This window comes from Musa acuminata, chromosome BXJ3-7, assembly GCF_036884655.1.
Source record: "Musa acuminata AAA Group cultivar baxijiao chromosome BXJ3-7, Cavendish_Baxijiao_AAA, whole genome shotgun sequence".
Classification (NCBI taxonomy): Eukaryota; Viridiplantae; Streptophyta; class Magnoliopsida; order Zingiberales; family Musaceae; genus Musa; species Musa acuminata.
In genome coordinates this window covers 8,136,170-8,162,977 of record NC_088355.1, presented here as the reverse complement: position 1 = coordinate 8,162,977, position 26,808 = coordinate 8,136,170, and the positions used below count along the sequence as shown (strand labels likewise).

The 26,808-nt window shown below is 38.9% G+C and overlaps 3 protein-coding genes, 1 non-coding gene and 1 pseudogene across 6 annotated transcripts; 3 read left to right on the top strand and 2 right to left on the bottom strand.

Annotated features, from left to right (window-relative positions):
• Positions 1-56: 56 nt before the first annotated feature.
• Positions 57-129, bottom strand: TRNAE-CUC (transfer RNA glutamic acid (anticodon CUC)). The gene has a single exon. It is a non-coding gene; the product is annotated as a tRNA-Glu (tRNA).
• A 1,856-nt stretch (positions 130-1,985) lies between these two features.
• Positions 1,986-7,310, top strand: LOC103991375 (beta-amylase 3, chloroplastic). Its single transcript, XM_009410812.3, has 4 exons — positions 1,986-2,630; positions 5,705-5,915; positions 6,007-6,123; positions 6,232-7,310. Exons 1-4 carry the CDS (start codon positions 2,068-2,070, stop codon positions 7,021-7,023), a joined length of 1,683 nt encoding a protein of 560 aa, XP_009409087.2. The 5' UTR covers positions 1,986-2,067; the 3' UTR covers positions 7,024-7,310.
• Positions 7,311-8,081: 771 nt separating this feature from the next.
• Positions 8,082-12,594, top strand: LOC103991815 (probable pre-mRNA-splicing factor ATP-dependent RNA helicase DEAH5; annotated as a pseudogene).
• Positions 12,595-13,638: 1,044 nt separating this feature from the next.
• On the bottom strand, positions 13,639-17,864 carry LOC135643013 (probable transcription factor GLK1). 3 transcript variants are annotated; one of them, XR_010498120.1, is made up of 7 exons: positions 17,166-17,864; positions 16,910-17,050; positions 16,117-16,434; positions 15,972-16,046; positions 15,778-15,891; positions 14,692-14,899; positions 13,639-14,234 (listed from the first exon to the last, which is right to left on the bottom strand). XR_010498120.1 is itself a non-coding variant. In XM_065159509.1 (6 exons), the coding sequence occupies exons 1-6, from the start codon at positions 17,646-17,648 to the stop codon at positions 14,750-14,752; spliced, it is 1,281 nt and encodes a 426-aa protein (XP_065015581.1). In that variant the 5' UTR covers positions 17,649-17,863; the 3' UTR covers positions 14,529-14,749. The 3 variants fall into 3 exon arrangements, 1 of the variants encoding a protein (XP_065015581.1); XR_010498121.1 differs by having other exon boundaries at positions 13,639-14,230; XM_065159509.1 differs by lacking the exon at positions 13,639-14,234 and having other exon boundaries at positions 14,529-14,899; positions 17,166-17,863.
• Positions 17,865-26,354: 8,490 nt separating this feature from the next.
• LOC135642522 (signaling peptide TAXIMIN 2-like) lies at positions 26,355-26,803 on the top strand. Its single transcript, XM_065158733.1, has 2 exons — positions 26,355-26,498; positions 26,599-26,803. The coding sequence occupies exons 1-2, from the start codon at positions 26,401-26,403 to the stop codon at positions 26,720-26,722; spliced, it is 222 nt and encodes a 73-aa protein (XP_065014805.1). The 5' UTR covers positions 26,355-26,400; the 3' UTR covers positions 26,723-26,803.
• Positions 26,804-26,808: the final 5 nt, after the last annotated feature.

Here is a 26,808-nt window from a genome sequence, read left to right as displayed (position 1 = left end):
GGAAAGAATCATCGGCACCAAAACTGGAACAAAATTTATTTCGAAATAAAAACTAATTCCGTTGCCGGGACTCGAACCCGGGTCTCTCGGGTGAGAGCCGAGTATCCTAACCAACTAGACTACAACGGAGTTGCATGTTATTAGGAAAAATAAATTAAACTAATAATAAAGTTCCTTTAGCCAAATATTTATTATAAGATATCTCCCCTATTGATTTATCACAAGAAAATAACTCTCCTCAAAACCTACCTCACGGGCCACATCACCATTCTCTCCAATAGTTCGAAGTGATAAAAGGGCCATAAATACCATTAACTAGTGAGTCAGTCCAGTTGGTTCATTGTCGAAGGTGTAAGCTCACCGTAGTGTCTCATCCTTACTGATGTTGAGTGCTGATGTAACGGACCGACGAGATAGGTCCATTAGATGATAGTTCATCGGGGGTGATCTAACTTTAGAACGAAGAGGTTGGGTCGAGGAACGGGGGTCTTCCCTGCTATAGGGTCATCTCATAGCGATAGGGTTGTCTTTTAGCCATCGGTAGTCCTACACAATAGGTCTATATAAGGGGCTTCTCGGCTTGACTTCTCCACTGCTTAAGTCAACGTAAGAGAGAGGTGGATAAAGACAATATTATGAGCTATGTAAATGAGAGAGAAGAGAGAGTATTTGCCTACTTCCTCAACTTCATTTAGGGCATGACTTTTATACTTAAGAGCCGAGTAATCTAGTCATTTATTAGCCAAGACTCCCCTTACTCTAAACGACAAATGCATTAATGAGGACAGGTTACTGTCAGTCATTAATATAGTAGCATAGCTCGAGATCTCAACCAAGAGGTATCAAGTTGAGGCTTTTTGTTATTAATGTTCGCTGGTTTTATATCTTTATTGTTTATTAGTCCACCTAATGGAGAGAGCTATAAAGTATCAATATTATCATCCTTATCATTCAGGAAAGTTGAGGTATGCTATCATTAATGATCACCGATTTACGTGCCTTTATTATTTGTTAATCCAGGAGAGAGCTCAAGGGTATTAATATTATCCCTATCAACCATCCTCTCCAAAAGCCTAAGGGACAAAGGGCCTTGGTTGCTCAATCAACTCCCTCTAGATATTCGTCTTCAATTTTATAAGATAGATTAGTAATTAAAATATATTAAAAATGAGATTAGATAAGGAAAGTAACCGGGGATCAATCCTTACTTATAGTCTCCCTTTATTAGAAGTATTATGGAGGAATCGATCCCTTAGACGTTTCGAATGCCAACATTAAGTTATACGAAGAAAGAAGCTCAAATCCTTCTAAATATATAGTTATATTTACTTCACAAATGATGTCGTCTGGGACAACATACTCTTTTATTTGCTAAGCATTCTCTGAGAGATGATAAAAGATTGATTCTTTAAATTACCCTTAGAGTCAGGTTGTCAACCCAAGCTCATATATTATAATTAATACTTGCATTCATCACTTTTAAAAGGTTTTTATACTTGGTCACCTCCAACTATATTCCCATAGTTACTATAAATTTTCCCAATGTCAATAAACGAATTTAGACACCTAACATTAAAAAGGCAACCAACTAGGAAGTCGACTTATAAGTATTTCCTTTCATGCCATGCCATGCCATGCCATGCCATGCCAATTCTGACGCTTCTCGCATCGACTGGAATGTGTTTTGAAAAACTCATGCTACAACACTGCACGTTCTTTGTTTTTGCTGCAAGCTTCTACACAGGAGATGAGGAGGTGTTACTAAGGGTGTTGTAAGTCTACTAGAAAACAGATTGGGTTTTCGATTTTAGTTTTGTGAAACATGGCACGAGGACGACAGGCTCAACAAAGGAGATGGTAGAAATGCTAAATGCTGTCGTCGTCTTCTGAGTTAATAGAAAGCCTTTTTCTGTTTCGGGAAAAAATAAAATAAAAATAAAAATAAAAAGGCCCAATAAATTGGCCTCCATTAAAAAGGAGACGAAGCTCAAGAAGAGGCCAAAACAAACCTCACCAAATTACTTGTCCTCCCAAGACCCCTCCCCAGCGACTCAAGAACCCGCTCGAATGACGGTGATCCCGGCTCCACCGCCGCCGTCGATCTTCGCCGTCGCGGCATCCCCCGGCCGCCGCCGCCCCGCCCCCTCCTACGTCGCCTCTCCGCCGCCCCTCTGCCTGTTTTCCGGCCACCGCCTCCTCTCCCCCCTCCGCCTTGCCGTCTCTTCCCGCCTCCACTTCTCCAAGCCCTCCTCCGGCGCCAACGGGTCTCTCGAGGGCTCGTCGTCCTCCTCCTCCGGAAGCGGCGGCGAGCTCCACCCCGCCCTCCCCCCGCCGCCGCGATCCGGTCAGGGCGCGCGGGTGTTCGTCACGCTCCCGCCCGACGCCGTGGGGCCATCGGGGCAGATGGCGCGCAAGAAGGCGATGAGGGCGTCCTTCATGGCGCTTTCGGCGGCCGGCGTGGAGGGGATCGCGGTGGAGTGCTGGTGGGGGATCGTGGAGAGGGAGGCGCCCGGGGTGTACGACTGGGGCGGGTACATGGATTTGGTCATGTTGGCGCAGCGCTGCGGCCTCAAGGTGCGAGCGATCATGGCTTTTCACCAGTGGGGGACGGGCCCCGGCGACCCTGGCTGGTCTATCTCCGATCCTACTCTCTGGAATTCTTGATTTCCTTTTTGCATCTTACTCTACAATTCTTGCATTTCAAAACCTAGTGTCCTCTAATGTGCTTTCAGATAAGAGTGTTGTGTGGTTTTTCGCGTTCAGCATATCTGGGTTTCTTTCAGGCGCTTTAAGCTAACTGACATGCTTAAATCAATGGTGAAAACCTATTTTACATTTCTTAAAATGCTGTAGCATTAATGGCTCATTTCCTAGTTACTATACTTGATACAAGTATGCACATCCACATCCACATCCATTTATGATGTAATTGTAATGTCATGGTTAGATTAGAGAAGCAGCTGCTGTAACTTTCTTGAAAAATAAACTCATACTTAATTTGCATGCGGACAAATTATCTTGTCATCGCTCATGCATGCATATGTTGCATATGATGCATGCATAATCTACCAAAAAGAGAACAAGATTTCCTTTGTCTTTTCTTATAACCTTAAAGCAAGGAATTCAATTCTTTACTATGTATCTTAGTAAGGCACTAGACTAGATAATCAAGAAATTTAAATTTATGCTACTTGTATGAAGAACAGTGGCAAGAAATCCGTTTTAGAAAATTAACGATCATTTGGTTGTTGAATAAGCTGAAACCAATCATATACCGAAAATAAAATCCGGTACAATTTTGGAAACATTGAGTCCGATACGTTGATAGCTTTAAGCTGCAGTCTCGGTGCAATCCAGTCCTAATATTTGGAATTATTTTTTCTTGAAAATTTATTCTAGTACAAACAGTAAATGCTTTGCAAATGCAGTTTTACATTTATATGAGAAAAACTTCAGTAGTGTCAGCTTAGTAAGTGTAAAAGCACTGTGTATTTATTATCATTCTTAAGTATTCTTACAGCATGAGTTTCTCATCATTTGAAATAAGATGATGGATTGACTGACATTATCCATGTATTGATATTGGGACCCACTAGGCTTCAAAGATTGTTTGGTGTTTAACAAGTTAATAAAGAACAAATAGGCTAGCTTAGCTGAAAACTTGGACTAAAGTTTTGTTTGACTGAGACAAAAGACAGTGCAGTGTGTTATAACTTTGTGAAACCACTTTCAATGAGGTTTTTTTGCTGAATTTTGGGTGAAAGAGATGATCTTTTGTTGGCATTGCATTCTATAAAGAAAATAGCTTGGGTTTAAGTGTATTGGGTCACTTGGTTTTAGGCCTATTAAGTTAATGGATTGATTTCCTTGTAAGGTTAGGTGAAAAATAATAAATGCAGTTTTGTTTAAGCAGGCACTAATCCAGGTGTTGACTGGGGCACAAGTCACCCCTTTTTGGTCGGTCCAAGTGCAGTACTGGGCTTTCTACCCTGTTAGCCCTATGAACCAGGCATACTGCCTTGTAAGCCCGGGCTTATCGTCAGCATTGGCCCATGCCCAGCATTGCACTCCCCTTCATTCTCTCCTCCATTGTGGTTCCTCCTCATCTTCTTCTTCCTCCTCCTCTTCTTCTTCTCCTTCTCCCCCTCCCCTCCCCTCTCCTCCCATCTCCCCACCCCTCCACCCCTTCTTGTTACCATGGTACCTGCCGACATATCATGTGTTGATACATTGGCATGGACAAGAAGTGTACTGTGCCGGTACCGGAACTATCAATGTTTGGGTCCATGGTGTGAGTTATCATTGGATTGGGTTTCGCTTGTTATCTATCATGCATGGTTCTCGGTTACGAGTTGGATTTTAAGCTTTGGTGAAGTCGTCAAACTTTTGTTGGTGAAAGATTGTGACATAGTCTCACGTTGGAAGTAATGGGATCTAATGTAAATAGGCTTAAGCATTTTGGAGCATGCGGTTTGGGTCTATCATGTTAATTGGTCGATTATCCTGTCAGGCTACATCATGGCTGTTAATATTGGGCAGTGATTTTGGCACCAAGGTCCAAAAACGCCCGAGATGCTAGGCGTTCGCTCGAGCGAAGCGAGACGCTATAAAAATATACAATATAATTAATAAATATAATTATTTAAATAAAAATATGATATTAAATTAAGAAAATCTTGTAAAGTTACAATATCACATTAACAAAAAGTCTCAAAATTCAAAACAATAACAATAAATTCAAATAAATAAAAATTAACAGTATTAAAATAAAAATAATATATTATTAATCTAATAAATAAGAATACTATTACTAGTATATAGTTATTAGTATACTGTTAATATACTATTAACAGTATACGAAGTGAGAAGAGTGTGAGTAAGAGAAAGATCGAGACTGCTGACTGAGAGCAGTGACAGTGGTAGCAGCGAGCACTGGGAGCGGCGAGCGATGACAGTGGCTGCAAGAGCGGGAGCGGCGAGCAACGACAGTGGCAGCAGTTGCAGTAGCAATGAGCAGCAGCAGCGGTAGCAGTGAGCAGCAGCAGCGGGAGCGGCGACAGTGGCAGCGATAGCGGTAGCAGCAAGAGCGGGAGCGGCGAGCAGGGTTAGGGTTGGGAAGTCACAAGAGGAAGGTTGATATCGGTGCTTTAGTTGGTTCGATTGAACCAACTAAAGCACCGGAAACTGAACCAGATCTAAAATGCTAGTTCAGTCGCATGGTTTAACCCGGGCGCTCGCTCGGGCTTGGGCGAGCGCCCAAGCGGCGCCTCTTTGAAGCGCGTCGCTTGGAAATGAAGCGAGGCGCTCTGGCCTCGCCTCACCTCGCTCGAGCGCCTATTGAAATCACTGATATTGGCGGATTGTTTAAAAAATGTTTTTGAGGTTTCATAGATGTCTTACTCATTTCATATATGTGCCTAAAATTCTACGAATTTCTAATAGGATGGTATTGACTGTATAAAGTGCAAACAGCAGTGGATGATATTTAAAACAATTGTTTTATTTGAAGTTGCATTAACTATGCTGCAGACTGACTATAAAATAGAAATGAGTTTACTGCATCAACCAGAAGGAAGTTTGATATGTGAATTTGCATTTTGTTTAAAGATTCTGATGATAATGATACATTGTTTAGCATTTTGGCATCTGTTCTGTCAATCTTGGCTTTGCTTTCTGGGTACTAAAATTATCTTCCCTTATAAAGGATACCTCTCCCGAGATGGGTACTTGAAGAAATGGACAAGGAGCCAAATTTGGCTTTTGCCGACAGGTTTGGCAGAAGGAATAAGGAGTACATCTCTTTGGGATGTGATGTTTTTCCTGTTCTAAGGGGACGATCTCCAATCCAGGCTTATTCAGATTTTATGAGGAGTTTCAGGGATACATTCAGGGACTTCTTACGAGTTGTAATAACGGTAAGATTTTAAGACTGACTTTTATGTGCCTGCTTCTAGACTTTTTCTCATTGATTATTTACTCAATTCATCTTATTCTGCATTTTCGCAGGAAATTCAAGTTGGTATGGGCCCTGCTGGTGAACTTAGGTATCCTTCTTGCCCATCTGAGAAGTTAATTCGAGCAAGGGCTGCAGCCGAGCTAGGAGAATTTCAGTGTTATGATAAGGTCAGAGAGCAGTCAGCTTTTGTGAACACTAGTACTATGGCTTTTGATGTTTCATAGTGTTCTTAGTAATATGGTTTTTGATGATTTAGTTTCTTGTCTCTTCCTTAGTATATGCTGGCATCACTAAACGCTTGTGCTCAAAAAGTTGGCATGGATGAGTGGGGATATGGTGGCCCTATTGGTGCGAGTAACTTCCCACAGAACCCCGAGGAAACAGCTTTCTTCAAAAGTGATGGTTCTTGGAACACCCCTTATGGACAGTTTTTTCTTGAATGGTACTCAGGGTTGCTTCTTCTTCATGGAGAGAGGTTGTGCATGGTGGCTGATGTAATTTTTTTGGGCACTGGTGTTCAGATCTCTGCAAAAGTTGCTGGCATACACTGGCACTATAGCACAAACTCACATCCATCCGAGCTAACTGCTGGTTATTACAATACCCTTATTCGAGATGGCTATCTCCCAATAGCCCGCATGTTCAGTCGGTACAGAATGACACTGTGCTGTATGTGCTTCGATATGCGAGACTCAGAGGAAAGTAGCAATCCAAGGAGTAGCCCAGAAGGATTTCTCAGGAAGCTTATATATACTGCTAGGATGTGTAAACTGCCCCTTACTGGTGAAAACTCTTTTGCTAGGTTGGATGAGGCATCTCTGGATCAGGTTGTAAAGAACTCCAAGCTTTACTACGGTGGTGTTTATGAGGCCTCATTATCTTTTAACTATGTCAGAATGAATAGAAATCTCTTCGACTCTCATAATTGGAACCGCTTTACCAGATTCGTGAAGCGGATGTCAGATATCCAAACCTTTCGGGCCAGATTAGATCTCCGAGGAACTGAATCTTTTCTCTCTTCTACTTCTTTTGCTGAGGATGTTGGACGAGCTTTGGTGTGTCACTGATAAGCTCTTTCCTAGCAACTTTGATTTTCTCTTTTAATTTTTGTGAACATGACCGAAACGTGGAATCAAGTACACAAGTGGACAATTTGTGGCACCTTTTTGTTGCCAAAAAGACAATAATGTCTGTGCTGCCTCCTCCCATGTGTGTCCGTAGGTTTCATGTATATTCCAATCCATCCAATTCATGGTTTGGTTCTTTTTTTTTTATCTTTTGACCCTTTGTTCTACTGGACCCAGACTTTGGAAGTTCCAAGTTTTCAATACACAAGAGCTGCTTTTTCATGAAACTTTTAGAATCATGAAACTTTTATTTCATTATATTTGAAATTTGTGAGTGTTCAATCTAGGTATAATCTTTGTGGCTTCCTATCTAATGCTTCTACTACTGCATTAGGCATGTGTTTAATCACAATTTTCATATACTTAGTGCGGCGAACTATGCATATTTAATTTTCACCTGGTTAATTCCTGGTCCCTCTGGTGTTTTTTACAAGGCATGCAAGCATGGCCAACAATTAGTATGTATAATTTATCTGTTCTAAGTCGCATGATGTGTATTTATATTATCTGAGAGATGTCTAAGATGCATAACTCACATTTGTGTTGTCACAGTTTATATAATCTGTTACTAATTAGTCTATTTGTAACTTCACTGTTCTTTTTTTTTTTCCCTGATAGAATTAATTGATGCTAAAGATAATAATATTTCAGTGAAGACAAATAAATCTCAAAGGTAGAAGAGAGTCTCCTCCATCATCATGGGGCGATCGTTGGGGTGGGAAATGACGCGGAGGATAAATCAAGAATTAGATTTCAGTTGGCGATTTATTTTTTTGGTTATATTTCTTATATGAGAAAATGAATTAACTCACTAAGGAGGAAAAAACAAACTCTAATTTAGAAATTTTAAATTTTCTATAAAAAAAATGAATTAAAGATTCGGTGATTATATATATAATACGAAAAATTGTAAGGGCGAATACACCGTTTCCAAACTTGGCAAGGATTTATCTGCAAAAAGGCCCAACAAACATTGGGCCGCTTCGAGATTGGCGTGCCGATCTCGTGGTTTGCCGCTCCGTTAGCCACCGCGATCCCTTTCACCAATCTGCTAAACCCTGACCTTAAATCTTCCGACTCTTTGCCTTTTCTGCCCCTCCGTGGCGCCCGCGGCGGCGGCGGCGGCGCTCCTCACCATCATCCACGCCATCCTCCCGCTCAGGTCCAAGGCCAGCAAGCCTCCTCCCTCCGATCCCCAGTCCCAGTCCAAGAAGAAAGCCTCCGCCAGGTTGCCAGTTGGAGAATCGCCAATCCCAAGGATGTGGTGAAGCGCGATCAAGAAGTCTATGTGAAGGTGATTTCGGTGTCAGGGCAGAAGCTTAGCTTGTCCATGAGGGATGTGGATCAGAGGACTGGAAAGGATCTATTCCCAATGAAGAAGAGCTATGAGGATGGGGCGTATAGGGTAAACCTAGCAAGCGGCGATGGTGGGCGAATGAGGAGGTTGGGCCTTTTGGGGATTACAATAGTCGAGGAGGATGAGGGTGGACCATCGAGGCGCCTGAGAGGTGGGAGGCAAAGCAGCTTATTGCTTCTGGGGTCTTGGATGTCCGGGATTACCCGATGTTTGATGAGGATGGAGATGTGCTCATGTATCACTAATGGCGAGCTGAGGAGGAGATCGAGATTGAGCTTAATGAGGATAAGCCTGGCTTCTTTCCTGGCAGCTTATGAAGCGTAGGCTGGATCTTCGGTTGATTGTCACCTCTGCAACACTTGATGCAGATAAATTTTCCGGTTACTTCTTTAACTGCAAAATTTTCACTATTCCTGGAAGAACTTTTCTGGTGGAGACCCTTTACACCAAACAGCCAGAAGCTGATTACCTGGATGCAGCATTGATCACTGTTTTTAGCAGATCCATTTGACAGAACCTGAAGGAGACATACTTCTCTTTCTGACTGGCCAAGAGGAGATTGATCATGCTTGCCAGTCTCTATACGAGAGAATGAAAGGATTAGGGAAGAATGTGCCTGAGTTAATAATCTTGCCAGTAAACATTGCGCTTCCCAGTGAAATGCAGTCGAGGATTTTTGACCTCGCTCCTCCTGGTAAAGAGGAAAGTGGTTGTGGCTACTAATTTGCAGAGGCTTCCTTGACAATTGATGGGATCTTTTATGTTGTTGATCCAGGTTTTTTGTAAAACAAAATGTTAACAATCCAAAGCTAGGGCTTGACTCGCTGGTTATCACTCCGTTCCCACAGGCATCAGCGAAGCCGCGAGCAGGTTGTGCAGGGCATACTGGTCCAGGGAAATGTCACAATGAGATGTCTCCAATAACAATTCCAGAAATCCAGAGGATTAATCTTGGGTTCACAACTCTTACCATGGGGCTATGGGAATAAATGACCTTATGTCTTCTGATTTTATGGATCCCCCATCTCCTCAAGCGCTCATTTCTGCTATGGAACAGCTATACTGTCTTGGAGCTTTGGGTGAGGAGGGCTTCTGACAAAATTGAGTAAAAAAATGGCTGAGTTCCCTTTGGACCCACCATTGTCGAAAATGCTTCTGGCTATTGTGGACCTTGGATGCACTGATGAGATTTTGGCTATTATAGCAATGATTCAGACTGAGAACATCTTTTATAGACCAAGAAAGAAACAAGCCCAAGCAGATCAGAAAAGAGCAAAGTTCTTTCAGCCTGAAGGAGATCATTTAGCACTACTTGCTGTATATGAGGCGTGGAAAGCTAAAAACTTTTCTGGGCCATGGTGCTTTGAGAACTTTTTAAGAGTCATGCTTGCTTAGGTGGGCACAGGATGTGAAGAAACAGCTTCGTACTATCATGGACAGGTATGGTATTTCCTTTCTGTAATATACTCATTAGATTGCTTTATGGATTTATGTTGGTTCTCCACAAAATGCCTATCTCCAGTTCTGTTATTTGTTTCCAGTTGCATGTACCTTCTAGCATCCTTTACATACATTTCTTGTATTGTGGTCTACATTACAGATATGCGTTTTCTCTCTGGTTTGATGAAGTTGTTGCATTGCATAAGTTGTGCATGCTGTGTTTGTTGGTTATTTATATTTTACATCTGCATGTATAATCAAGTGCTTCGAATAGGTTTCAGATTGACATCTTTTGATAGCTGGAAATATTGCACCCTGCTGCATGTATATGCACTTTGTAAATGTTCAATATGTTATATTACCTAGTGCAGAACTATTGCAAGAATTCGCTAGATTTTAATCACTATTGCTGATAAATCTTCTGGTCATTGATTGATCCAAGAGATCTTTATATAGGATGTCAATGATAGATCATTTACTTAGTTTATCAAATTCCCAAAATGCCAAAATAAGAGCCTGAAATTGCTCATCCACATACAAACCATTATTTTCACCCTTCCAAAACTTGCGAGATGGTTGGCAGCAATATTTGCTTCTCCCAGAGAGAAGACGGGAAATCTCAAATGTCAGCATTCATAGAGAAGTTCTACTTCTTATCCACGCCCTTGCTTAACTTAATAAAAGATTAATAAAGGAATCAAATGTCACTGTTTTGAAGAAATATTTAATTTCATAAAGGACCATAAAAACTATGCAGACATTCAGCTAGAACCCTCAGACCAAGTTCGTAATTCCTTTTATTAGTTTGGCTAAAATATCAAGTAAAAACCTTTTTTTGCAAAGGAGAATAGGTTCTTTTGTCTGAATGTTAGTGGCTGACTGATATATACTCTTGAAAGATTATAAATGATAATGTCTTATCTAAGTCTTTGTTAGGCAATCTTAGATGTTCATTATGTATGATTCTTTTGAAATATTGGTAAGTGATATATTTTATGCTTTCATATCTGATTCAGTAACCCGAGTAATAGAGTGAAGAACAGCTTTGTTTGGCAATGAGAATTATTTTATTTAGCAAAAAGTCATGCTGATTTTACCAACTCTGTCCTCCTTTGCAAGATCAATTACTGTAGGTTCAGGATATTATTCAAGTTCTGGGTGTATTATGAAGATTGCTACCTTTTCTTTTGAACTTCAGAAGGAAACCTATGTATCTGTCCTTAATGCATCTATGTTTTAGGTTAACTAATAATTTGAGGTTGCGTGAGAAACATCTGATTCGTTCTGCAGTCAAACCTTGAAGAGTTGACTGATTTCTTAAATGTAAAGAGAAACTTGTTTAAAACTTTAGGTAAATCACTGATGAATGTATGTCATGATGATTTCTTGTTGGCTCCTTGGACTAGCTGCTAACTCTGTTGATCTACTTTGAAAGAGTGAATTGATCTTTGGCAATCAGAATCGAAGGGAAAGTGCCAAAATATCTGGATGAAGATGTCTAAGATGTTAGGCCAGTTGGCATGGGTTGACAGTGTCATTGCCTATCCTGTTGGATGCTTAACTTTGTACCAGATTGCTCACCTGTTCATGTTACTATGAATTAATTACTTGAGTGCGCACGGAAAAGCTTCTGAAAGGCACTTTGCAATATTTTACATGGCATCCTGTCTTGGATTCTTTTGTTGCATTCTGCCTTGGATTGACTGCCACAGGTTCCAAGTAGCTGTTTAAATTCAAATCTTCATGAAAAGTTGCACTTCTGTTGTCTTATTTTTATGAAAGGGCAGAGAATTATATAATGACACTCAAGCAAGTCATTGATATCTCTAAGTTCAATTTGAAGTGGTCTATGCAAATAGTTATCAACCGCTAGTGTTAGCTAATAGTTGTGATCAAACTGCTGGTAGTTATATAGGGAAATCATGTAATTCTTGCCAATGCTGAGTCTGAAATTATGCTGCATTTCTTTTTATTTTCATGTCTTGTCCCAGTCTTGCATGATCAGTTTCATTCAGGCTGAATTTTTGTTGTGTCCAACCCATCACTCAATCCAACATCTAACCCTCATCAACCCCTGATTTCAGGCATAAGCTGGACATCTTTAGCGCTGGAAAGAACTTTACAGAGATACGGAAGGCAATTACCGCCAGGTTCTTCTTCCATGCAGCAAGGATGGACCCCCAGGAAGAGTACAGGACCCTAATCGAGAACCAGTTTGTATATACTCACCCAAGCAGCGCTTTGTTCCAAAGGCAGCCAGACTGCTTTATATATCACGACAGTCATCAACCCCAAGTGGCTGGTAGAATTGGCTCCAAGATTTTACAAGTATGCAGATCCAACAAAAATCAGCAAGCACAAGTGACAGGAACGGATCGGACCCCTCTATGACAGATATCATGAGCCCAACTCTTCGTTTGAGCAACCACTGGGCTTGAGACTGCTATCAGCTCGTATCTCTTCTAACGTTTTTGTAACTTCTGTATCATCTGCTGATTTAAGAATTTAGTAATCACGACCTGCCATTCTTGGTATCATGGAAGAAGCACAACCTTTTTATAGTTCAATTTCTGTGCTTGCTAATGTTCTCATTGGTTCCCTAATATTTGTAATACCTGTATTATCTGCTGATTTAGAGCCTTTGTAATCATGCTGAGAGGGTTGAAACTAAATGTGGGTTGGTTGCATCAAGTAACTTTTTGCATACTTTATTCTGTTCATCACTCAGAAGCACAAACTTTATTTTTTTATGGAGAACATTTATTCATCAATGAACTGTGTAGCCATTGAAGATATTCAATAGCTACATTATAGGATTACACTGTACAAAAGTGTTGTGATTGGTGGTCTGTGAGAAAGTATTCTGTCATCATCATCATCACAGATCAAGGCTTTGCATGCATGCCCAAATAGATGCTGCATGTACAATACCTGACATGGCTGTGTTGCACTGTGCAACAAGCATTTATGCCAGCTCTGATCCAATGCTGCCACTGCTCCTCCTGCCACAGTGCATACAGTGGCATTGGCTGCAGCACCTCAGTCCATCATGACCATATAATTGGTGAGACAAACAGCCACCCATGAAAAGGCAGCTTGTTTGTGAGCTCCACAAAAGTGAATCTCAACATTTCAAATGAAATGCCACACAACCATCAGAAAGAAAAGTATGAAATATGAAAACTGAAGATGGATGGCTGATTTATTATTATTACTATTATTTTTATCATTAAGATCTTTCATATGGACATCTCTCATAAAATGGATTTCATATATTGAATTTTTTTTATCTAAACAAACTTCAACACAAAAAAATGAGAGATTTTAAGCAATGACAACTTGTCTTGATCCTAGAGTAAGTGGTAAAACTAAAGATCACCCTACCATGACTTTGGTCTTGTATGTAATCTCATCCTGACAAAAAGTTGAAGAAACTCTATGATATGATTGTGAAAGCCAATACAAAGTCCCCTTCACATTGCATTCTTCAAGTGTGCACTAGCTATATCTTGCTCTATTTCTGTTTGATGGCATAAATTGCTGGCTTCAGGATCAAAGAATAGATCAGCAAATAGTCAAACAGGGCTAATGTGAGCATTGAACAAAGTTATGAACTTTTAATTTCGATCTCCTCACTGATCATCCTTGTTCTCAAACATCATTCATGATCATGGTGCTCAGGGAATCCTCTCTCTCTCTCTCTCTCTCTCTCTCTGAGATAGAGAGAGAGAGAGAGAGGACTTTTAGGCTAACATATATATAGAACCAAGATTTTAGAAATCAAACAATATGTAATTACAAATCTGTCCTTGTAATTGTCTGAAAATATAAGCTGCTCCATTATCAAGGCAGAAAATAGCTAACAACTTCTTTGCATTAAATACATCAGATTGGAACCAAAATACTTTCTGCAGTTGGAAATCCATATAGCTCATAACCTCAAGTTTCCTGGCATTTATAGCTAATCTTGTTATAGAAAAAAAAAAAAAGGGAAACTTGAGCACTATCATACCAAAGAAGCTGAATACATTTACAAAAAAACAAAACTATTGTTTCGAAGAAGAAGAATTTAGAAGAAGACATTTCGAAAAAGTTCAGCATTTTCATCACAAATCCTTATGCTATTATGCCACCATTTGTTACTTTTACTACCAATTCAGAAATATGCAGAGAGAAGTTGCAATAAAAGAAATCCAGAAACAATAGCACCTCATAGTGACTGACATTCTTGGGAAGTGACATCAATGTTTGATCTGTGGCAGACTTTGAGAAGCCCTCAGAAAGAATGAATCAAGTATATACACATAGATCAGTTGCCTCCATTTTCCTTAACAAGATGCCAGATTGAAACTATCTATGTATGTTAAGTGGTTTGATCAACTTTAGAAGTACAAAAGATCATTAGTTTCATGATCCATCATCAAGTCACACTATACAATTAGAATTGTGCAGTGATGCATAAAACTGTTCTCTCATAGTAAGGTTGAAATTTCAAGAGGATAGAACATGATTCTACTTGTTTTACTCTCACTTAGAAAAATCTCTTAAAGAGTGAGGTAATCTAACTTTTACCCAACTAGCACACACTACCTAATGCATTTATTTCTCTCACTTTGTCAGTCCACTAAAATCTAAAAGCATCATAATATGTGCAAAATAAAATTAATTATATGTTCTACAAAAAGAAGAAGCACACCATGCTCTTCAATTGTTAAGCTCAGATGCTCCCTAAAAGAATAGCATTCTTAAGCATATGACTTACATGAGAGTAAGGGGAAGAAGAAAACAGGAAGACTAGTTTATTAGGATACAAACTGGAATATGACTTGTCGGCAAATTTGTTCTTTCAGGTGGATTGATGTAGCAGCATCATCCGCAAGCTGGTGGCACTTTTGGTACCCCTTGCTTTTGTAGTTCCACCAACACACCATCTACTGATGGGGACTTCAATCCGAGAGGCAATGGCAACCATGGCTTGGCTAACACATCTCCTATAGCTGCATCTATGCTTTCAGTTGACTGAAGCAACAAACAGATAGAAAGACAAGTTGTCAGGAACATTAAGATGATTAAGAACAAAATCTTGCTTGCTAATACGAGATTTATATATATATATATATAGGGGTATACACTAAGTTGTATTCTTGTTCAGAGTCTGCAACTCATTTCCATCCTCAGGCTTAAGATGATGTTCTCATCAAATACAAGTAGTTTATATGGAACAAGCTATCATTTTGAGAAGATAGCTCTCTTTTTTATTTTTTTTTTCATTTGAGAAAAAGAAATGTGTGCTAAATGAAATTTCTTTTTCATTTAATTTTCTAATGCCATTTGTATAAATTTCATAGTAAAACAATATTGGCATGCTTGTTTGTAAATAAGTTGTTTCTTTAGAAATAACTTTTTATTTGAGTTTATAATGATAATGGTGATCAACAATTAGGTTGTAAAATGAATTGAAGGCATGATGTGATGAATTGAGCTAAAACTCTTCAAAATGGAGAAGATGATTAGCCACTTTACAGATGTTGTTGGAGATAGATGTGGAATATGGAGGAGTGCTAAGATAAGAGTTTAATTGATTAGGACACCTAATCGTTACTGGATATAATGAGTCCTAATATGTCTTCCTTCATGAGTGTACTAACTCAAATTGAGAGAGGAGCAGACGAAAGAGTAGTTAGTGATTGAGCGACTGTAATCAGATTTCTTTTAATGCATTTGTTATAGTTTAAATTATTTTTCTTTTAATGAAGCTTTTTATATTTTTGAATTATTCTGATTGTGTTTGGTTTTCTATCTCAAATGTTTAGATGTTTGAGAGTCGAAAACTATATGGTTTCTACTTGATTGTTAAGATGAGAGAAAGAGGCGACAGAAGAATAAGAGGAGCTTACAGGATGAGCATCAAGTTGAAGCTGCGAGCTGGAGTGGTCGGTCACGGGAGGAGGAATCGGTCTGTACATGGGTTGGGGGACGATGCCCGGAACAGGTGGTGGAGCCGGAAACCTCTGCATCATTGATTCTGCCATCAGCAATGTGAGCACAGCAAACACTTTGAAGTAGATGAGCAAAGCAGGACGAAGATTACCGCCGCCGGCAGTGGCTGAGGGAAGCAAGGAGTTCCCTGGGTCATGGCATGTGGAACCCATCCTTCTCTTCCTCCCTGCACGGGGAAGGACGAAGCGATTTGGAGTAGATGAAGGCAGCAGACGCAGGGAGAGAGACGTGCGTACCCTTTGATAGAGGTGGTGCCAATAGGAGGGATCCGGTGGTGGCGGAAGTGGTGGCTGAGGAGCCCACGGCAGCGAGGGAGGCTGCGGCACCGGACGCCGTAGCCACATGTGGACCAGTGGCGCTTCTGCGGTGGGGTGCCCCCAGACGTGCAGTGGCCGAAAAGGCCGGACCGCAGGCGGAGGAGGAGGAGGTGGGAAGCCGATAGTAGGGGCGAGCCATGGGTTGACGTCCTTCTTTGGGTACATCTGCCGTCGCCTCGTCCAGCTCGCCGCCTCCGCCTCCCTCGCGAGCAAATGCTTCCGGTGCGATCGATACTTCTGCGTATGCACCACATGAGTCTTCTTACAACTCGGTTTTACGTCGAACGCCATGACTGCGAAGCAAAGCTAATGTCTTTCCCCATGCAGGGATAAAGCATGTCTCCTTTTCTTGTTGGAATTTATCGTTATAAGCATCGTAGATGCCTGACAGGCATCCGTACAAGCATCGCTTGCAGGAACAGCTTTCACGTTTCATGATGCAAAGTATTCATCAAATATATTATTGGTGAGTACTGTTGGTGGTACAATCGAGATAGCAGAAAGAAAGAGCAACTGTTCTCGCATGGTTTTCAATCAATCAATTATATTATATTATATATATTTATATTTATATAATGGAATTAGAAAAATGCTCAGCATTCATATCTTCAGATGTCAACTCTATTCATGACCATGGTGAGATCTGATTCTGTAAATGGTGACAGCAGCAAGAAGAAGAAGAAGAAGAAGAAGAAGAAGAAGATAAGAGTACTTGTAGATGGCTAGCAATATTGTGTCGGGTGAGGCAATCGATCCCCATGAGCTCTAAAATCCTGGAGGGCACCGCTTTGTCGATCCCCAGCTGCTCCACCGCCTGCACGAATCTCCGGTGCAGCTCCGGCGTCCAGTCCACCTGCCACACATCCATCAGCAACATGAGGAGAGAGAAGAAGATTAGCTCTTGAAGCACATCTCTCTCCCCACAACAAAACACCAACGTAAGGAGCAAGAACTGGAACACCACTTACTTTTGATTTGCGCTTCCCCTGTGAACCCCTCGTAGCCGACGGAGACGACGGCTTACGACCTTTATTGCCGTCAGGCGACTCAGATCTCAACCCAGATGGCATGACCATTGAGTCCTCCGTCGTCGTCGCACCCACGACTTCCTCCCGCTGTCTCTTCACATCCTTCTCCTCCTCCCCGATCTCCGCCTCCAAGACCACCACATCTTGCGTCGAGCCATCTCCACCAAACGCCCCTTCGGGCTCCTCCACGGCCGTCGCCTTGCCCGAGCCCTCCTCTCCGACCGAGAACGCCGCGAAAATCTCTGCTGGATCCAGCTCAAGGTCCGGCAGCACGTCTCCGTCATCGATTCCCATGAAGAGGTCACCGAAGTCGATGTCCTCGAGCAAGGCCTCGTCGCCGAAGTCATCGGAGATGGGGAAGTTTCCCAACGTCCCATCCCGATCGTCTCCATTGGAACTTCTTAAAGACTCGACTGCAAGCATATCCAAGCTCCGGAATCTATGTGCACGGAACTCGATTGTCTCTACCAAAGCTGCTAGTTAGCCAGGTCGACGTACTTCACGTACCGAACACTGCACACTAACTGCATCAGATTGCTCTACAAGGGAGAGGAGCGAGGAAGAAGCAGTGGATTAGCTTGAGTAGGGACTTTGGAGTAATAGATTTAGAGAGGGCGCATGTCCACCACAAGTTCCTTGAGATTTCTCTGCATGGGGCTTTTGTTTGGACTTGTCACCCACAAACTCTAATGTTCTGTCTCTCTCTCAATAATTTCAAGGTCTTGTGGATGAGAATTTTGAGGTCTTTTAAATTGAAAGTTGATAGAGAGAGAGAGAGAGAGGGGCCAGAGGAGACAGTGGCAGCATGTATATCTGTTGGGGTGACTGCCCACCCTCTTTGATAAAAGAGAAAAGGAGAGAGAGCAGAGTAGTCTTTAAGCTCTGGTCCCTCCTTATAATGGCAGTCGTGTCCCTTTCACCTGTCTTCCTTTCTGCGGTGGCCATTCTCTGAAGCTCCAAATAAATCAGGCAATGCAGGGAAGACGAGAGCTAGGTTTTCGAGGTAGCATGACACTGCTTTGGAAGAAGACATCAACTCCTTGGTGCAGGTTGATGAAGCTTTAATGTCTCGCATGTGGATTTCTTCCTTGCTTGCGTGCGTCAGTATTCATATATAGTTTCGAGTACGTGTATCGCAAACACGTACATGGGACATGCATGCATGCGTGTGACAAGTTAGTATCCACTCTCCAACGTTGCAGCGTCGGATCCCATTTTGCTTGCCGGTTTTCTTGATTCTGCTGAAGAAATTGTTTGCAAGGTACATCTCATGTACAGCGGATAGAACAAGTTAAACCAGCTTTACAACCTTGCAGGGTGCAAGGACCACCTTCATTCTACTCAAGTACATGAACAGGCTCACATAGGTTTAACCATTTCAACTATCACCGTCTCCATGAATCATTGATGCATTGCATGGTCACTAACCTTTTGTACTACCTGAGGAACGAGGCACTGCACCATTCACTACTATTTGGTGTGTGATAACAGCGAAGGACACTCTCGAGGACCATACATAAATGATGATGATAAGATAATTTATGTTTGACACTCATTAACTTCGGTTAATGCCACATGTAAGTCATTTTCGACAATGACCATACATGGATGCAATCACAAACACAAAAACACATATAGTGTTGGGTTCATGGCACATCGTTTGGATCCATGCATCAACATGAATGTGACCTATGATAATAACTGCAGGAATGAGACAGTACCGTAGAAGTAATTTTATAGCAGAAGAATCAATCGGTCTCTTCTCGTTTGTGAACTCTGTAAGTGCCATGGCATGAAGATGAAGCTGACCTACTACTGCTTCATGCAGTAACAAGTAAGAGAGAAGAGAAACATGACAATGTCTTGTGCAGTCATAAAGATCGGAGAAAGAACACAGGATATGTAAATGTCAATGTGAAAGGTCCTCTTCTTCATCCCTTTGACGAGGGCTCGACTATGTTTGCGTCTTTTTCTGCTGTTTTGATTTCATTTCTTCCCCGTAAAATCAACGGATGCTCAGAAGGAAAGAAAAGGAGAAGGAACAGCCGAGGCAGTCCAGCTGCTAGCATATGGTAAAAAGGAGGCATTTTTTTGATGCGAGTTAACGAAGATCATGGTTTGAAGGGTGGCGTTGTCAGTTGATGCTTTGAATGTAAGCATAAAAATCTGTAATTATGCTAAATCAATAATGCGGAATTAACCTATATGCCAGGATTTGAAATTCAATACATAGATCTAATATACGATGCGTACCTTTTGATGCCATCCGTTCAGAGATCTTGTTTGATCTGCTCAGCACCGTGATCCAAGATTGCTGCGCTCCGTCTTTAATCCGATCGCGCTGCGGAATCTGCAGGGAGTGCGAAGCGTAGACCCTTAATCAATAATGCAGAATTAACCTATATGCCAGGATTTGAAATTCAATACATAGATCTAATATACGATGCGTACCTTTTGATGCCATCCGTTCAGAGATCTTGTTTGATCTGCTCAGCACCGTGATCCAAGATTGCTGCGCTCCGTCTTTAATCCGATCGCGCTGCGGAATCTGCAGGGAGTGCGAAGCGTAGACCCTTTCTCCTCTCTTCCTATCCTTTCACAGGATCACACAAATTGATGGATTTGGGGAGAGGGTTTTGGGGGAGAGAGTCGAGGAGAATAACTGAATTCCTCAACGGAGAGATGCGTCTATACGTGTGACGCGCTAACACACTAACCACCCCTTAACAACCCCTAGAGATCCTGTCCTTTAATAGGCGAGAGCAGAGGGTCTACGATGAGATGAGATCTCAGAAGATATCCTCCCATCAAGAATATCTCCGAGGAATCGTTCCGTAGTGGACTTAGTCTTTATTGGCTAAAATATCGCAACGGAACCCAATTCTATTATATATCTTATTCAATAAAAGGCCACATATTCTAACATTGAATCCATCACCACATGTTGGTGTGGTCCTTTCACGAGCAGCTTGAGCACACGGAGTGTCCTCCATCAACTGCAAGTTGCACCGGAGACTTCCGCTTTCAGGGATAAAGACCAGCTTTTATGAGTTGGATATGGGACACGGAATCAGAGAGAACGGACACAGAGTCGCGTAATAATGGCGACCTGACCTCGGCCACCTGACAAATGCCGCGGACATGAAGCCACCACCATCTATTTCTAGTTACGGTGCCTTTTCCTTCTTCGGGTGGAAGCACAATTGATGGGTTCACAGGTGAGGGAGATAAGGGAAGATTACTGCTTGTTTGTCCTTTCGTGTGCAGTGAGGGGAAGAAGAGAACATAGTTACCGTAGTAATTCAATTAACTTGAGCTTTTCTTCGCAGAACTTACAATGGTGGACTGACAATATTCCTCCGACAATGGTATAATACCAAAACCAGTGGTTGACACCATATTTCTCAGCCAGAAGAGATGTCTGATGGGGAGAAGAAAAGATGAGTTAGAGAAAGGAAAAGTAAGAGAGAAGGATTAAGGAGGTTTGAAAGAAGAGGGAAACTAATATTTTTTTTACATAAATCTTTATTTATTTATTATTATTTTTCTATACTTTATCAGGATAAGATTCATCAATTTAGAGGGTGATAGATGATAGTTATAAGACTCATTATATTTATATATTTTTTATTGTATATAATTTATCTAATTTATTAGTGATTTATTATTTTCATAATTTTTTTTATAATTTTTATCATGGTGTACCTCTTTATTCTCGTTAAATTTTTAAAGATTATAATTATTTTTACCCATGCAATCATGAGAAAGATTTCGATCTATCTCTTTTAATTGAGTTTAATTCTCTTAACATCTATTTTAAATTTAATTTATTTTTATCGTATGATGTCTTCATCTTAAAAATTATCTCTGAATTGAGAAGCTTGATATAAATATTCGTAACTTATCACTGGATTTGATATAGTCGAATGAAACTTTCCTTCTCTTTGATTTGTTTTGGAATGAAATGGTAAAGTCAATATACTTGCTTCATTTATAGAAGATTAGGTTTTTGGCTAATGCAATTATCGACTTGTTATCAATATTTATTTTTGTAGCTTGATGTTGTGGATAACTAACTTCATTCGATAGCTTCCTTAGTTATATAGCATCCTATACACATAATGATGCCCTTATATATTTTGCTTTGCATATAGATAATGTCATAATGGAATGTTTTTTCGAATACCAAAACAATATCGCCCATATAAAAAAATAAAATTGATTATACTTTTTTGATCTTCTATAGCTCACCCCAATCACTATATGAATAGTCAACAAGTCAAAAATTATTAGAAAATAAATATAGTAGACCATAAGTTATGGTATCTTTGATATAGCATAAGATTCTTTTATAATCTTCATGTGTTTCTTGGATCTTCCATAAATTAGCTTACTAATCTAATTCTATATAAAATATCTGATCTCGTGCAAGTTAGATATCTCAAGCTTCCTACTATCTTAAAATTTTATCTTATTATAAAATTTTGATAACACATTCTATCAATGTGTTGATCAGTTTATAATCTTTCATCTTAAATCCTTTGAGAACCTCCTCGTGGAACAAAGATATCTTCTTTACTTTGCTTCACTTTGATGCCAAGAAAATAAGATATTGGTCTAATATCAATAATTTCAAATTCTTGAACCATTTTTTTGTTTAAATTTTTTTAATATAAGTGAGTTGCTTTCTATAAAGACAAGATCATAAAAACAAATAAGTAAAATATCTCTATTTTTGTTCATCTTCTTATATAGGGTGCTTTAATAAGAAAATTATGTATAACTATTTTGCTTGAAATAGGCATTATATCTAGCATTTCATGCTCTAGGTGCTTGCTTTAACTCATTCAAAGTTTTCCTTTAACTTCGAATTTCTCTTCATGCCTTTCTTAACATAAACCAATAGTTATACTATGTATACTTCTTCTTTAAGTAAATTATTCAAAAAAATATAGATTTAGCATTCATTTGATAAATTGATCAAATATTTTGTGTGCTATTAGATATAATCAATCTAAATTGATAACAGGGTCAAATAACTCATCATAGTCTATGCAAAAAATTTTACTCATGACCATTTGTCACTAATCTAACTTTGTATTTCTCAACTTAGCCTTATTCTTTTTATTATTGTTATTTTGTAAACCCACTTCATATCAAGATTTCATCCTTAAGGTAGTGATAGAAACTCTCAAGTTTTATTTCTCTCGATAGAGTTGATCTCTTCATTCATAACATCCTTTCATATTTTATCTTTTATGATATCTTCATATTGAAATGGTTCACTATCTACAAAGAGACAATTAAGATACAATTCATCTATTACTTTGTATAAATTTTTTAGACTTTTTGTCTTTTAAGGGACTGAGTTATCTCTAGGAGATGATTGTGTAGAAGAAGAAGATGTTGGTGATGATACAGTGAAGCAATTTCAAACTCCATTTCTTTTTGTTGATGCAACTTTTCAATGTTTTTCTCTCAATTTCATTTACCTTTTTCATTGAACTTCACATTTATAACAATAATATTTGAATGATTATATCAAATAATTTGTAGACTTTAGATTTAACGTTATACCCGATGAAGATGAGTTTGGAGCTTTTATCTTCCAACATAGTTCCACTTTAATCAGGTATATGTGCATAACTAATACACCTAAAGATCTTAAAGTATGAGATACTCGGTATTTTTTTGGTTTATACCTCTTAAGGAATCTTGTTCTTCAAGCTTAATGTAGCGGGCATCAATTTAGGATATAAACAACATAACTTACTGCTTCAACCCAAAATTCTTTAGGCATATATTTTATATTTATCATACCATGTTGAGAATTGTTTGATTTTTTATCCCTATCACACCATTTTGTTGGAGAGAATATGGTGTTGTCAGTTGATGTCATATATGTTTTGGAGGTGAATTCTATCACCTCAATTAGAGTAAATAGTTTTAATGTAAAAACTACTTTCAATCTTTATAAAAGTTTTGAACTTCTTGAATATACTAAAAAACTCCTCTTTTTCTTTCAAGAAGTAGACCCAAATTATTCTTAATAATCATCAATAAATGTTAGAATATAGTGATACTCACCAAAAAATATTGGAGCAATAGGACCATAAACATAAATGTGAATAAGTTGAAGTGGTTTTTTTACCTTAAAATTTGCCTCAAATAAAAAACTTTTTCTTAGTTATTTAGCCAAAATACACCCTTGATATATTTGACTTAGGTATTATATATAAGGAAGAATGTTTACCATCTTCTTTATTAATACCATATTGAGATATCTAAAGGTTAAGTGTCTAAGCTTTAAGTGTCACATGAGGCATCCTTCACATAAAAATATTATGCCACATCATGGTTAATGGGTAATATAAATAATATATTCTTTGACATCTCCACTTCATATTTGTATTGCTTTTAATAAAGAGTTGTTCAAGACTAAGAATATTATTCTTTATTTCTGGTATATAATAAATATTTGAAAGAAATAATATATTGTCTTGCTAGCAATAAAAGATACTTTTTTTTTTAACATAGTTATATTTTTGTTACAAAATAGAATTTAATATTTGAACGATTATACTTGTGGCCTCTTTTATCTCTTCTTTCTTATTGTTATTTTAGACTTTAATTTTTTTTATTCTTTCTTTCTTTTCCACCTTGCCATGTTCTCTATGACAACCATGGTCTCTTTCACATCCTCGAGCTTTTTTATGACTATGATCACTTGAACCTTTATTTTTTTCTTTCAAAGTGAACTTTGTTTAAAGAACTTATTCTATTACATTCGGTTTCTTCTTCTTGACTAAATGTTTATGTCTTTACAAAAAAACTTATTAACTTATCAATAATTATTTAGTCAATTCTTTTATTCTTAAATAAAGATCATGAGAAAATTGATTTTTTCATGTAGTAATTGAAGTACTTTTTCGATCACACATATATCTTTTGGATTCTCATCATTTATTCTTAGTTGATTGACAATAGTAATAATTCATATAGAAGAATCTAAAACAATCTCAAACTCATTCATTTGTAATATTTCAAAATCCTCTTTAAGTGATTAAAGTCGAATTTTTCTCACATTCTTAACTCCTTTGAAAGATATTTGAAAAATCTCTCAAGTATTTTTGGAGGTGTTGATGATTGCAACTTTATCAAGATTATCTTCATCTAACCCTTCATAGATAAAGAAGAGCTCTTTCTTATCTTTATTCTTGATATTCTTCAACGAACCTTCTTCACTCACTGTAAAGATAATATCATCTTGAGACTCCTTATAGCCTTTCTTTACCATCTCTTATGTCTTGTGATCTAAACAAAATATTCATTTAAATATTCTAATTTTTATAGTCGTAGGCACTTGAAGTTATATACTATCAATTATTTTGACTTTGCACTGATATACTTTGATGGGAAAAAGAAAAGAAGGGAAAAGAAAAGATGATATAGAGAGAGTTATTAGCAAGAGGTAAACTAAATTTTCTTTCTCATAGTCTCTATTTTTTTATTTTTATTTATATTTTATCATGATAAAATCCATCTATTTATAGGGTCATTGAGAGTTACAAAACTTAACTGTTAGGGCTAGATTTATATAGGTTTATTATATGTAAACTATCTAATTTAATAATGATTTATTATTTTATAATATAATCTTTTTATTTTTATTAAATTCTAGAAGTTATAATTATTTTTGTCCATGATGATCTTTATCATTGTGTAACTTTTCATTCTTATTAAATTTTAGATGTTATAATTATTTTTACCTGTGCTTTAATTCTCTTTTTTAATTAAATTTAATTCTTATAATAATTTATGCATCTTTCGTGTAGTTTTATATAATGGCAAACATATATATTCCTCTTCGGCTAAGAGCTTTTTTTTTTCCTATATATATTTTACTCTTTTATGTTGGGAAAAAATATTATAGTGAAATAATTTTTTTCTCTTTATGTATCAAAATGAGTTTTTTTTATCTGAACTTGTTATCAAAAGTAAATATTAACCAAAGTAGTATAAATAGTAGAACAATAAATCAATTACAAAGTGAGACACTAAATTTTTATATGAAAAACCTAATACGGAAAACATCATGTCAAACTTCCACTATCACCAACAAGTTTACAGTAAATCTTCTCCAAAATAATCAGACGCTCACAATAACATTAAGAAGGCTCAATCATAACATATCATAATCACCACATATGAATTTCATAAAAAGAATTTTAGATACATATGGATTTCATATAAAGAAAAGTTTAGGTCTCATAAAATAGGTATAGCAGGAAAGCACCTTAGAGAATAAACTGTAGATCAATACCATTAAGATTCTTCGTATAAAGTTTAAGCCAAACCTAATAAAGTTTAGTCGCTCTTTTCACAACATGATCGTTGTTCTCCTCATATGGCATACGTTTTTTTTTCTTTTTTTAATACATTTGGAATCAGTGTCAAAATCATCTGATGCAAGTCAACATATGGGCTGGACCTAATTGTTACAGCAAATGTGAGTCTAAATGATAATTGCTAGAGGTTCAATAGAAACTTATCTACTATCTTTTTCTTGTTTGTCTGATGCTGAAAGGGAACGATGACTCGTTCTCATTTGAAAGAGGAAGAGACGATTGATATGAGTTACGAGCCATCATCCCAACTTGTCAAGAAGAAGAATCTTACAAATCATTTCCATTGCTTTTGCAGTTCTCATCCTAATTTTAACTCTTCCAAACTTCAATTAATATGTTTTTACATCTTAAATATTAATCTGATGATAATATATTAGACTAAACGAAGCCTTTTGTATATCATACCTTTGCAACATCGTTCCTTTTCAGCATGTGCACCTCTAAACGTGGGACCCGCTCGCTCGATCAGCCTCGCGTCGAGTCGCGAAGCAGGTAGGTGAAGCGGGTTGGACAAGGCGTAGTTGCCAATTAAGCATGTGATCCAGAGCTGCGTCCTACTTGCACGAATTATAAAGTCAATCTCGGCGGCACATGCCCCACTCCACTCGCCCGTTGGCCAAGTCAACGACTCAGAGTAAGGGACGGCATGGTCAACGAAAATTCATCTCTTCCCGGGGCACTTTCGTCAATTCATACACCAGAAGTTAACAAGAACCGACCCTTCGCGAGAGGGGGCGGAGAAGAGAAAGCAGAGGAGACGCCAAGGCATGGACGACTGCAGGCCTCTTGGGTTCCTGATAGGGTTGCCCTTCGCCGTCCTCGCCTTGGCCCTGTCCCTCGTCGGCGTTGTTGTGTGGTTACTCGGGTCAGCCTCCACCTCACCTCTCTTCCTCCCGTTCCATGAATCTCTTCCGAGTCATCGATGATGGCGGCGTGACAACACTTCCTCTTCTTCTGCAATGCAGGACAATCCTCGGTTGCCTGTGCCCTTGCTGCATCTGCTTCTCTGGTCTGGCCAATCTGGCGATGGCGCTCATCAAGATGCCGGTCAACGTCATCAGATGGTTCGTCCGACAGATCCCCTGTTGAGGATTTACGTACGCTTTGGGTCTTCCTTGTGGCTCTGTTTTAGAATCTTATGGCATGATACATACTTCGATTGCTGCAGCATTTTT

What these genes read in the sequence shown, in the direction of transcription:
- LOC103991375 (XM_009410812.3), top strand. Translation starts at nt 2,068, where the DNA reads ATGACGGTGATCCCGGCTCCACCGCCGCCGTCGATCTTCGCCGTCGCG. An exon ending in TCTTACGAGTTGTAATAACG is followed by an intron (nt 5,916 to 6,006) that starts GTAAGATTTTAA and finishes GCATTTTCGCAG; the next exon opens with GAAATTCAAGTTGGTATGGG. An exon ending in AATTTCAGTGTTATGATAAG is followed by an intron (nt 6,124 to 6,231) that starts GTCAGAGAGCAG and finishes TCTCTTCCTTAG; the next exon opens with TATATGCTGGCATCACTAAA.
- LOC135642522 (XM_065158733.1), top strand. Translation starts at nt 26,401, where the DNA reads ATGGACGACTGCAGGCCTCTTGGGTTCCTGATAGGGTTGCCCTTCGCC. An exon ending in GTTGTTGTGTGGTTACTCGG is followed by an intron (nt 26,499 to 26,598) that starts GTCAGCCTCCAC and finishes TCTGCAATGCAG; the next exon opens with GACAATCCTCGGTTGCCTGT.
- LOC135643013 (XM_065159509.1), bottom strand. Translation starts at nt 17,648, where the DNA reads ATGCTTGCAGTCGAGTCTTTAAGAAGTTCCAATGGAGACGATCGGGAT. An exon ending in AGGGGAAGCGCAAATCAAAA is followed by an intron (nt 17,051 to 17,165) that starts GTAAGTGGTGTT and finishes GATGTGTGGCAG; the next exon opens with GTGGACTGGACGCCGGAGCT. An exon ending in CTCAGCCACTGCCGGCGGCG is followed by an intron (nt 15,892 to 15,971) that starts GTAATCTTCGTC and finishes TCAATGATGCAG; the next exon opens with AGGTTTCCGGCTCCACCACC.